The sequence below is a fragment of the Otolemur garnettii genome, unplaced genomic scaffold, assembly GCF_000181295.1.
Source record: "Otolemur garnettii isolate 467f Iridium unplaced genomic scaffold, OtoGar3 scaffold00004, whole genome shotgun sequence".
Lineage (NCBI taxonomy): Eukaryota > Metazoa > Chordata > Mammalia > Primates > Galagidae > Otolemur > Otolemur garnettii.
In genome coordinates, this window is record NW_003852399.1 from 18,416,589 (window position 1) to 18,429,670 (window position 13,082).

Genomic DNA, 13,082 nt, shown 5'->3' on the forward strand with positions numbered 1-13,082 from the left:
TAGGGTAGAGACGGGGAGGTTAGCCACCTAGGGTAGAGACGGGGAGGTTAGCCACCTAGGGTAGAGACGGGGAGGTTAGCCATCTAGGGTAGAGATGGGGAGGTTAGCCACCTAGGGCAGGCTGATGGAACACTTAAAGCACAGGCCCATGTATGGCGTACTGAACAACAGCAGAGTCCAGGATGGCTGGAGGAGTAGAAGAGGAAGCCAGAGAGCTCAGGAATAGGGGAGACTCTCATATGGCCTCATAGGCCATTGTGAGGATTATGACTCATACAGATACCAATGGGAAAATTATTGCAGGGTTAGGGGATGGGAGAGAACTGATCCAACTTAGGTTTTGAAGGTATCTCTCTGCATCCTAAGGTGAAAATAGAATTATAGAAGGGCAAAAGCAGAAGCAGAGAGAGGGGTTGGGAGATAATTGCCTTAATCCAGGGAAGACTCAAAGTGATCAGTAGCAATGGGGGTGGTGAAAAGTGCTCAGATTCTGGATGTTTTGAAGGGAGATAGCAGAATTTGCAGATGGACTGGACAAGGAACATGAGAGAAAGAGGAGGGAAAACAAGTGGTTCTAAGGTTTCTTCTGGAGCAGCTGAAAGGGTGGAACTGCTGTCACCTGGGAAAGGGCAGGGGTTTCCTTTCGTTACTCTTCTCTCTGTTTCCCTCATCAGTGTCCTTGCTTCACCTTCCAAACACTGTGGGACTCTGAAGTCTCAAACTCTCAGAAAAACAAAATCTTCTTAGCCTAACAGAGGATATATTATATTTCCTACTGGTGTAGTATATATAAATTTAGTGATCCTGGCTGAACTCAATCGATAACAGAGATTTGACATTATTGGCGATATTTAAAATAACATCCTGCAATCTCCAAAGTAAATTCCAAAGGTGTATTTCTATATATATAAGTAATAACAGCATGGAAGAATAAGTACATAATTTCAAATGGTCAGATCTGGATGGTCACTATTTTTTATGTAAAAATTCAGGTTTGCTTACTAATGACACAAATCATAGGCATCACTGTCATGCCTCCTATAGAGACCGCCAGATTCAATTGCATATTGAGAATGGGAATATTTGGTGCTTATATGTACTTTTAGGTTGAGGAAAACTGTATAGGTTAATAGTATTTTTAGGAGTATCCTGATGAATTCTTGAAAGTGGGCAGTAAGGCAGATGGTGTTAGAGAGCACCGAGGAGGAAGTATAATCCTGAGTAGACAGAAATATCCACAAAGAGTCAACAGCAAGAACTCCTCAGACATTATTGCCATCTCTCCTCACCTTATCATAGTCAACATTAAGCAACAGAAGTCGAAGATTCTGGGGACTGGTACCAGTGAAGTAAACTTCATAAAATTTGTTCAGAGCCACAATGCTATGAAAGAGGGACAGCCTTCTTTGGCACGTGTATCCAGCACACCAGCCATGATCCTGTGGGCCTAAATCCACGCAAAATGAAGATAATGTTCCTATATTATGACTATTCTTAGCACAAAATCTGAAGAGTAATTTATTAAAAATAAATTACAGAGGTCAAGTTCAAATGTAAGTTCAGCATTTGTACCCATTGTCCATCCACCATTATCCAGCCATCTAAGTTCTTTCTCAAACCTTGGGAGGGAAGTAACTCTTTCCTGGTACTCTTACTTTTACAGGGAAAGAAAGGTAAATTTATTGATCAGAACTTGTACCGAAAAGTCACGAGGATTACATTAACAATCATACTCAAGCCCAGGCCATGTGGTGGGGAATAGATGCTCGACGCCCTCCTCCCTATCAAATGTGAGCTTGGATGGGGGATCAACTTCCTCAGGCTCGTTGCTAGGAAATGTGCTATCACAGAGGTAATTTGTTAAAAATGAGGTACCTGGAAAGCATGGACATTTATATGCCTGGACCATTTATTCAATAATTTATTCTTTCACTCACTCATTCGTTCATGAGTTAATTTGTAAATTCAACAAACACATTTGGTTAATTAAGTCTTTAATGTTTCTCCATTTTAATTTTAATTTAAGAAATTTTTGTTAAAGACTGTGACTACAGATATTACTGGAGTGTCAATATAGTTAATGAACTGAAGCCATCTCAGAAATAACACTTCATCAAACCCTCTACAAAGCCAAGATAGAATGTGTGCGATCCTACCCAAATCCAGGCATTTTCTGAACAGATGCAACATTGACTTTCATAGCAAACTTCTCTATTCGTTTAGTTTTAAAGTGGCTGGGATTATGCATATTTAAAACGTTGAGTGAAATAAGGAATGTTGAATTTTCTTGATGTATTTATTCATTAGGTTTACTGAATTTCCTGGCTTACTTGGAAGTATTATCAATATTTATAAGTGAACTTCAATCAAATCTGAAATCAATATAAACTTCTAGAGCTCATGTACAGAATAACATTTTCCTTAGGATACAAAATATAAATTCTACTTTTATTTTATTTTATTTTTGATCTGAAATAAGGAATAATATGAATGCTCTACTTTTAAATATACCATTTTTGTAGGTTTTGAAAACAAAAGTAATGTCTATATATAAAATAAAAAGAGTGACAAGTCATATTTTTAAAATAAATAAAATTTAGTATTAATATTTAAAAGGAAAGTTTACTAGTAGTCAGTCACTTTTATCCTGAGGAATTGTTTTTTTTTCCCACTTAGTATGGTACATCTCAGGCTTCAGTGATCCTTCTAACATAATCATGATCTTTCCATGTTATCATCATTTGCTTAAGACGTCTGTAAACTAAGAGTTACCTTTTCAATTTTAAATTCATTTTAAAGGAAATGTCATGTCACTATTGTAAATGGAAACTTGTACTGCCTGCCAAAAAGGGAAATGTAAAAATAAATACATTGAAATTTTTCTCCTCCATTTTATAAAACAGAATAATTTGAAAACATCTTTTTGATTTCTCTACTATTCGCTGACTGTTCTAAAATTGTTCCCATAATCTCTGCTATTTAAAATCTGCAAGGCAGCATTTGAAACTGGGTTGACTGTAAGCAGAGAAGCGAGATCACACAGTGGGGTGGGAGGAGGGAGGAGAGCCTTAACATCATGAAACCTCAGGAAACCCCTGCCTGGCTTCATTCTGTTCTCTATAACAAATTTAAATGCGTATTTTTGAGGGGTATCAACTATGTTTGAATCCTAGCATATTTTGGTACACATTATGGTCCCACCAAGGCACAGAAATCTGTCTGACCCAGGCTATGTGTCCCTTCAGCACATCAAAGACTCTAAGCCTACTTAGGGACCAGTCTTTGGGCCCCTACTGTCTTTTCAGGGATGTGCAATGAATCCCTGCCCTGTTTTCAGGAGCTTTTAGAAGTTCATCTTACTAATTCAAAAAGCTTTGGTGTTAAGCTGATCTTATAGAGACCATTACCTTCCCTCCCTGCTACAGCCACCTACCCCCAGAACAGAGGAAACCTGACTCTGGAGCTTTAGGAGATGGTCTTGACAGTCAAAGGAATCAGAGATGAAAACACATTGTTGACAAGGTAAGTCTTCGGCAGATTCGTGAGAATAAAAATGAGTAGACTGAGAACACCACTTCTCTAGTATTATAAATAACACATTATGTTTGTTTAAATTTATGAAAGGCAGATTATATCTTTGAGATACTTGGGCCAATTTTTCTTCAAAATATTTATGTCACCTTATCAATAAAGGCATGAAGATCACTCCAGAAATAACTTTCTCATTTCTTCCTTTCCTCTTCCCCTCTCCCACTTTGTTCTTATTCTAATGGTCCATCTGAAATAACTGTTTTTGTATCCCTGGATGGGATACTTTGAAAGAGTCAATTCTCTCCCCTGCACTTGGATCTTTCTTGCAAATGGAAGGCAAAAAAGTTTTGATGTTTTCTAGTTTTATGCTTTGAATAACTCTAGTTCATGTACGTTGAGTACCTACCATTAATGAGATCAACATAACCGTTGCTCACTATAGCCACTGGTGAAATTCTTCGAGTTTCTGTGTCAGAATCCAGGCTTTCAATAACCATCATAGCATATTCCATCCCAAAGCACTTATAGCTCTGCCATTCTGGAATGTATTTACAGGTTGAATCTCTAATAATTCCTGGAAACATATGTATAAACAATTTAGTCATAAAAAAGTTCTTTATAAAGACTTCACATAATCTTTTTCTTGTTATGTAAGTTTAACAAGTAGAAAATATGTTATTAGTGGAGGACATCAATCATTAAAAATAAAACACATATTTTGTTTCATGAACTTAAGGACTAACAATGAAATAAGACCCAACAAACCTTTATAAGGCGCTTTCTCAGTGACAGGAATTCTACTTCCGTTCAAGAATGTGAGCATCACTTTAGGAATTCTGTAGTCTCCAATTCCTAGTTGGCTGTTTCCATCCCATTCGTATTCTGCTTGAGGTATCACTGAACCAGAATTCCCCAGAAAGGAGCCATCCATGTCTCTAAGAAAAGATTTCCTTTTGGCATCACAAACCATGTCTACGCAATCTGATGGATTGACCTTACTGTGAAGAAAAGACGAAATGAGAGAGTAGGAATATACTTGAGTATTTGGTAAGAGGGAATAAAAGAAACTTGATCAATTGACTTCATATTATTTCAGAGATGATTCAAAGTGGGGCCATGTAGTGTATGTACTTAGCATTTTAATGAGGTCTGCTTGATTTGGTACATTATTATGAACTCATTAACATTTCAAAAGGACAAGTTATACCTGTGGGATATAAAATTCCATCTTGCTGTCCCATATTTCATTGAATTTTAGGTTTTATATTTGTGCATTGTTCACAATATACTAACATTGCCCTATAGAGCAGGTAAACAGTTCCAGTTACGCTATTGTACGGGACATACAAACTCCCTATGTTGACAAGGAAATCTTTATCTTCATTCTTGTCTTTAAAAAACTTTTAAGTATTAGTTATTATAAAATACTTTAAATGTTTATCAAAAGCTCATCCTCTTTTATCTTCCTATAATAAGCTTTTAAGCTCATCATTAATTACAGGTTAGCATATATTCTTATAGACCTTTATCTATGTATGAGGTCTGACAATTAAGTTTGCACACTTGCCACATGCACTTATATTGACAACAATGCACAAACAGCTTGGTAAGGTTTCATTGCCTTGGTATATCAGGTATATTGGGTATGTCAGGTGTATGTCAGGTATCAGGTATATCACCTTTGTGTTTATGTCAAAGTCTGGTGGTGTTTTGCTGAATAGTGCCCATTATTATTGTTGTGTGTTTTGTATGGCATTGTGAGACTATCAAAGCTTGAATAGTAATGACAATATATCAACTCATGTAGTACTATTTGTGAGAAACTTTTTAGCCAGTAAACAAACTATACTGGAATACCCTCCCTAGTCACCTGATCTGGCACCCAGTGAATTTTTTTCTTTACCTGAAGATAAAGGAAATATTGAAAGGAAGACATTTTGATGACATTCAGGACATCAAGTGTATATAATGACAGCTCTCATGTCCACTGCAGAAAAAGTTCCAAAATTTCTTTGGAGGGAGGCCCAGGCATGGGAATCAGTGCATAGCTTCGTTAGGAGGGTACTATGAAGGCAACTTCATAGTAGTGATGGAGGAGGGTAGTGATATTCAGCAGTGAGGTTTGTAGCACTCTTTCTAGGATGAGTTCATGAACTTAACTGTCAGACCACATATGCAGATATTCTTGGATTGTGACTATCATGTTACATATTTTAGTAACCTTTCCATACATAACTACAAAAGATGAGATACTATAAACTTTTCATGGAGTTCAAACATAGCTTGTATTTTGGCTTCATTTTGAGTTACCTAGAATGCTCATTGATTGCTACCTGGTTATAATAATGGCATAGCTGTTTAACATGCAATGTATATTCATAAGGGATAGGTACAATATATGGTACCATGATATATACTATGGGGAAACATAATTTATTCTAATGTTATAGTACAAAATTATAGTGGAAGGCTCATATCTATTAAATAACATCTAGCATCTCTCTTCCTTTTTGTTATCTTAGAGACATGAAGCTCTAAGTTATTCCTTAGTCAAACATTAGTCTTGGAGAAGGCTATTACAAATATGTCTGTAGCTTATGGGTCCTTTGTGTTCAAGTCTGTATAATGTTTTGTAAGCAAGTCTGAGTAGAGTGCTCAGCAGCACTCTTTTGTATTTGGTTTGGGCTCTATTTTAGTTCAGATTCCCAAGAAACAGAATCCGAGATGTGGATTTTTGTTCAAGTGAGTTATCCAAGGATTCTTCTCAAAATGGAGGAAGGCAAGCCACATAGAGAAAGGGAAAGAAATTGCAGATGACTGTGGCCTGTAGACTATCTTTAATCTGATCCCATGGAAACCTCTGGGACATGAACTGCATTATGGAGTTACCACCACCTTAAGACTTGGCCCTGGGCCTTGTGCTTCTTTATCAGTCAATCATTTTCTAGGGACAGCAAAGGTGATAGTGGTAGGGAGGGCTTTGGGCTCCAGAATCTAGTCCTATTTGGCTAAGAGCAAAGTTGTGAAAAAGTTTTGTTATCTGCCAACATAAAGAGCAGATGGGGGCTGGGGACACTGCCAAGTGGAGATGATCTGAGCAGGCACCAACAGCATCCACTACAAGCACAGGACTCAGACAAATTATGTTTGAAAATGCATTATTTTCGTCTTGACTTAGATACTAAAATTATATATTAAATCAGAAAGATTCAATGGCAACTAAGTAGGAGCTAAAACATTGATGTTCAACAATGATTAAATGAGTAAGTGTTGAGCTTTCATCAAAATAAAATCAGTTAGAGTCAACTGTTTATGAATTATTGCATTTCTCTGAAGAGATACCTATTAAAGTGCAGAGCATGCTTCCTTCTTTTATCCCTTAAGCTGAAAATGATCAAAGACCACTAACAGAAAGTTTATTTCCTCTGGAATTGCCTTATATATAAATTTCTGATCTGTACTTCTTATAATAAGTAGTAGTTACTGGCTATATTCTTCTATGACTTAGAATCTCAGCTGCCTGCTTCTGGAAATATCCTGATACCAACTGACCTTTGAGATAAAAAAAAAAACTTTTCTAAGTTTCTGTATATTTGTAGTCACAGTGGTTATAATAGCTAATATTTAATTACCACTAACACTTTCAGTGCCTGTGATAGAATATTTGGAAAGCAGTTATTTTGATATAGTAATTTTCTCAGACCTTAGCAGGGAGATGAAAGAACAGAAAAAAAGAAAGAATAGAAAACAATAAAGAAAGAAAAGAAAAAACACCTTGAGGTTTTATATATTTTACCTTATATCAGGCCTATGTATAAATATTTTTGATTGTTCTGTGGTATCAACCAGTTGTATATTCTTCACATAGATTGGATGTTGCAAATCCTCATTTAAAGGGTTAGTAATGAATATCACATTAGTTTCCCCCAGACAAACATTCTTAAATCCAACAAATGTTGAACCTAAAAAATAAATAATAGAAGAGTAATTATTTTCTCTGAAGAAATTGGTAAAATTAGATTTATTTTATGCACATTCCACAAAACACTCCCTTTGCTGCTTCCTTAATATGGTAAATAAGTCTACTACTATTTGTGGTAACCCATTGCCTAACTATATCTACGCCACAGGGTAATCCTCTCCCACATTTTCTCTGAGCTTGGTCATGTGACTTCTTTTGGCCAATAGCACAATAGCCATCATGGCATAAACAGAGATCTAGAGAGTGCTTGCACATTAGAGCTTGCTCTCTCCTGGTGCTCTTGGGAATTCTGTGATGTTCAACATGTAAGCCTAGAATTCATGTGGCTCAGTCATTCCCATCACTCCAGCCAATGGCCTGATTCAACTGTCAGTAAGCACCAACCACCAGACATGGAAATAAGGCCACCCCAGCCTAACCAGCCCATTGCCATCCTGTGAACTGAAGACACCTAATGAACAGGCCCAGGTGAGACCAGTAGATAAACCACCCACCTGAACAAAGCCCAGATTGCCAGTCCACACACTTGTGAACTAATAAACAATTATTTAAATTTCCTATGGACTTGAAATCCAGTAACTCAAAACAGGGAAAAGGAAAAGGTGATCTCCAAAATTTTTTAATTCAGTTATGTGTTATGACCCTTCTGAATTATATTTTCTCCAAAGATGAGATTATATTCATGAATATGAACCTGTAGATCAGCATTAATAAAATACCCCAGCAGCAGATGTTCTGTGTATCCGCCCAAATTTCTTTAACTGGGCCGGTATATGCAATCCCAAGCTCCTTCTGTAAGTGCTGGCTGAAAGCCTCTCAAAGCTGCTGTCTTCTCTAGAGAACTTTTCTCATCTACTGGAGAGCTCCCTTGCCTGGGAGTTTATGTACTCCCACCACTATCATGGGTAGCCATGCCTGACTGACAGGAGCTATAGAAGACCCTTTGTGTCAAAGTGGGAAAAATATGTGGTATAGTTTATGCTGCACAGATCTTTAAGCATTAGTCAGAAGCTGGACTCCAGCTGAGGCCATGCACTTGCTTAGCTCCTTGCCCTGCCCTAGTCTACCTCCCTCAAGCCCTTTTTCCTAAGCGCACATCTTCAGTGAACCACTTACACAAGAATTCCACATCTGGTCCTACTTCACTGGTGCTTTGAAGAAAGAACATGAAAGTTGTGGTGATCAATCACAAATTGAAAGCAGAGATCTAATTGTAGATCTGTAGATTAGCAGAACTTCAACAACTTAAGAGATAGATGTTTGAGTTCTCAACCCTAGCAAGTCTCCTACGTCAAATCAGGGCCCTGAGAGGAAAAGAGTAGAAAGCTACCTTAGATGGGAGTATGTGGAAAGAAATACTTGAACCCAGATTTCTCAGATGTGTATAAATGATCTACTCCCTCTTATTAGAGAATAATTTCCTGCTTCACTTGCTTGAAATCACGCAGAGACCAAAAAGGAAGCAGCAGCTTTGGGAGGCTTTCAGCCAACACTTATAGGAGGAGCTAGGAATTATAACACAAATCTCACCCTCCATAGGACCTGTCTACAGAGAGTTATACACCAATATGACGAGTTCTAATATCGCTGGGATGGCTTTGGGAGCCTTTAGATAGTGATATCCCACATTAAGTGAAGTAGAATTGCCCAAATTTATATGCCATATTATAAAAGGGAGGGCTGTCAAAAGACTCAGAAAAATGGGGATATTGGAAAAGATCTATTATATGATTTTAGTGCATTTCAACCCTTCTCTAGGGTGGCCTTGAATGAGTATAGAGTGGGATGATCTTTCCAATAAATAGAAATTTGGGTAGCACACAGGACCATCTACTTTGTGTGCAGAGAGCAATGGTCTTTAATAAAGAAAAACACAGACTCATGGGCAGTGGTATTGGCTCAGCTAGTTGGTCATGGGCCTGGAAGGAACTAGATTGGATGTTCAGAGGAAAGCAAGCAGATGATCTGTGGAAGTGCCTACCAGACAGGATTCAATACAGGAGCATCTCTGAAAAATCAAATGGATTGGATAATTTGTCTAATGTCAGCTAATATCTGTCCTCAGCCACCCCAGCCCTTGCACAATAGGTTTATAAACAGAGCAGCCTTGTGGGGTGGAAATAGAGGCTACCCGAGAACCAATAGCACGCATTTTCTTCCCAAGATCTGTCAAGCTCCTTTTATTACTTAATGTCTGACTCAAATTGCCAGGCACAGAAACCAGAGAAAAGTCTTGTATGTCATTCCTCAGAAAACCAAATAATGACTCTAAGTTGATGTTTTCCACCCCAGAGAGGGTAACAATTCATGTTGAATGGTATTGATATGTATTCCTCGTATGAGTTTTCCTTTTTTGCATATCGGGATTCAGTCAGCTTAACCATCCTAGGACTCACAAAATGATCTAATTACATGGAATCCTACATAACATCACACTGGGCTTAAGAATCCACTCTTGGCAAAAGAGGTACGATAGTGAGCACATGAAAGTGAGATCACAGTGGAACCACTGCTCCAGTCATATGCTACCAGGTCTGAAAATTGGCAACCTCACATATTAGGGGAATGGTTTCTCAAAAGCACATCTGAGGCACCAGCTTTGGAAATAACAACACGCAAAAGCACGTAACTTAAAACCAACAGCCATTATATGGTGCTAAATACGGCTCATATAGAATCCATTGGGTGTGAGACCAATGGCTAGGAGTAGGGGAGACCTTGTTCCCCCATTATCCCAGGAAATCCACTTGCAAAACCTATGATTTCAATACTAACAGTTTAGATTCTATGAGTTTGGAGGACATAGCTCCTAGATGAAGGGTGTTGCTACCAGGGCAGATAGTAAGTGACCCAATAAACATAATTCTATGGGTACCTCCCAATCACTTTGGGCTCCTTGTCAGATAAGGAAGGCATTTAGCTCTTCCCTCCTTCATCCTGGGCTATAGTTGTGTTTTACATTTCATACTAAAGTATGGTACCCCATAAATGCATTAATGTATACAGTTATGATTTAATAAAATAAAAAAGAACCAAAATAACGACTATAATTTGTCAATATAATGTCTGCAAATTTTTTTTCAATAAACAATTAAATAAATGTCACAATGTTAGAACAAAAGAAAAAAAAAAGGAAGGCATTTTCCACCCCATGGGGGTAATTGGCCCTAATCACCCTGCAGAGGTAGGGCTATCACACACAATGAAAGCAGAAAGCACATTGGTAATCCCCCAGGGTATATACCTAGCATTAACTATAAAAGGTGAGTATAAAAATCATGGCTTCTTAAGGATGAAGAAACCAGGGGTCTATTTATAACAGGGATGAGTGTCAGGGGCATCCTACCAGAAAAACCATCTTTATTAGCAAAATTGTTAGCCAAGGAGGAAGGAAATTTAGCAAGGGTGATGGAGGAGTGAGATGTTGGGTATCATTTACGGTCTAGGGACCAGCTGTGGCAGTGTGACTGTGAACCTTCTTATTGCAACTTTTCTCAGAAATTGTGACCACGTAGCATCTTGGAAAAATCATGTCCTAACTAACTTCGTGAAAAAAACAAACGGTTCCAAATAAGCCCAGGAGTGGACTGAAGTGTATATAGGCTGGCGTATCCGTGTTCCATCTGTAGAATACAGGCTGCTAACAGCTCAGAGCTGCCCTCCTTTCCAGAGTTAGCTTAGCTGGGAAATTAAGGCTCTTCCTAGGGAGACAGCTGTAATCCCAAACTGACAAACATGGGGATACAAATCTGGCTGAATGTGGGATCTATTCAGTGGCAATTACATTCCAGAGTTCCCTGTGGCATTCAGTGCAGTCATGTTCCCGATTATACCGCATCTCTGTTTAGCAGTTTCCCTTGCCCCATTCTGCTTCTATTTCTTCCTCCTGAGAGCATTTCCTAAGAAACCACCTACACAGAAATTCTCATCTAAGGCTCTGCTTCTAGGGATCCAACTTAAGTCAATCACCTTTTATATGGTAAAGACTATGTCTTAGGAAAGAACAGCTATTTGCATTTTTCTGAGGCTCCATTCTATGAGTGCATTTTCCTTGTTATATAATATTTATAACATTCTAGAGCATTTTTTATTGAAAACATTATATATTTAACTAAAACCCATATATCATCTTATGCAAATTTATCCATTGTAAGTAACCTTGAAAACTGAACATTGATCATTTGTTTCACATTTCTGGGACCTAAAGTTATGAGGAATAGTATGCTAAACCTTAGATGTTTAATTTATTGAAATGCTTCCTTCCAAGACAGTGGATAAAGTTATCATGGAAGGGAGACTTGGTTAACTAAAGTAGAGAATGGTACAGTGTATTCAATAGGCAAAATGAAAATAATTGATGTGTTCACTACATTAATTTATATCTAATTATTTGACATTTCTAAGGAGGCAGCCTGGTTCAGTGAAACAGCAGTAGAGTCGGAGTTAGGAGATTTTGATTTTAATCCCAGCTCTGCCTAAAACTGTGGAAATTTGGCCAGACTCTTAAGTTCTGTGAACTTAAACTTCTTCAGTTGTAAAAAGGGATAAAAACATATAATCCTACAAATGTGAAATGGCTTGTACAAATTGTGTGAATTAATTAATTTAAATCACCATCTTAATGTTTAGTGCTGTTGTTTAGAAGGCAAATTAAATATTGGTCATTTGATATAAGCGTAAAAATTCTGCCACGGAATCATTCTTAAAATGGACTCTGATGTTGGGTGGTGCCTGTGGCTCAAAGGCGTAGGGCGCCAGCCCCATATGCCAGAGGTGGTGGGTTCAAACCCAGCCCCAGCCAAAAACTGCAAAAAAAAAAAAAAAAAGGACTCTGATGTCTTATTTCTTTTTGTTAAATTCAGTAGATTCATATAAAAGTAATTTTAAATAATTTTTTACTAACAAAAGATATTGTTAGTTACATACTTCAAAGTCTCTATAGAACTTAATTGAATAGATTTGTAAAAGATTATGTTTAAACTTGCCTGAGATGTCCATAAGTCCGCCAATGGCATTATAACTCATGATCCCTGCATGAGGCTTTCGAGGTGCCATGTTATGATCTGAAGCAAAGGTTGGCCAGCAAATCCCACTTCTTCCACCTTAAAAAAAAAAATAAGAAAGTTAATGGAAATTTAGTGTCTACTCATGAGAACATCAACATTAAAGTTGTAAATTTTTCACCTGTTGGAGGTCTAGGACTCCGATGGGCAGCCGTGAGTTCAATACTGGGATCATCATCAGTTAGGACATCAGAGCAATTAAATTTAGGGCTACTTCCAACAATTAATGAGCTCTATTTAAAAATAAGCCAGATAATACAGAGTTAATAGTAACTCTTCCTGAAGGAACACATAATAATGGAAAACACTGACTTCTACCACAGGAAAACACAAACTATAAATTAGAGAAGTAGATCATTCGCTAAACAAAGATGAAGGGGGCGGGACTGCCACACCAACCGGAAGGGCACTCAAAGCGGGGAGGGAAAGATAGGTAAATAACTACACATAATGACACAGTATGCTTCTCTCATGGAAATGGTAGATGAAAAAGTAAAAGGAGAGTC

At 37.7% G+C, this 13,082-nt stretch overlaps 1 protein-coding gene across 1 annotated transcript in view; it reads right to left on the reverse strand.

Annotated features, from left to right (window-relative positions):
* The window catches only part of PKHD1L1 (PKHD1 like 1), a 160,697-nt gene that overhangs the window by 27,261 nt on the left and 120,354 nt on the right, over positions 1-13,082 (reverse strand). The window contains exons 66-71 of the mRNA XM_023518204.1: positions 12,698-12,809; positions 12,499-12,615; positions 7,328-7,493; positions 4,297-4,529; positions 3,938-4,105; positions 1,290-1,447 (exon numbers count right to left, since the gene is read on the reverse strand). Coding sequence (XP_023373972.1) covers positions 1,290-1,447; positions 3,938-4,105; positions 4,297-4,529; positions 7,328-7,493; positions 12,499-12,615; positions 12,698-12,809 — 954 coding nt within the window. The remainder of the gene's footprint in view (positions 1-1,289; positions 1,448-3,937; positions 4,106-4,296; positions 4,530-7,327; positions 7,494-12,498; positions 12,616-12,697; positions 12,810-13,082) is intronic.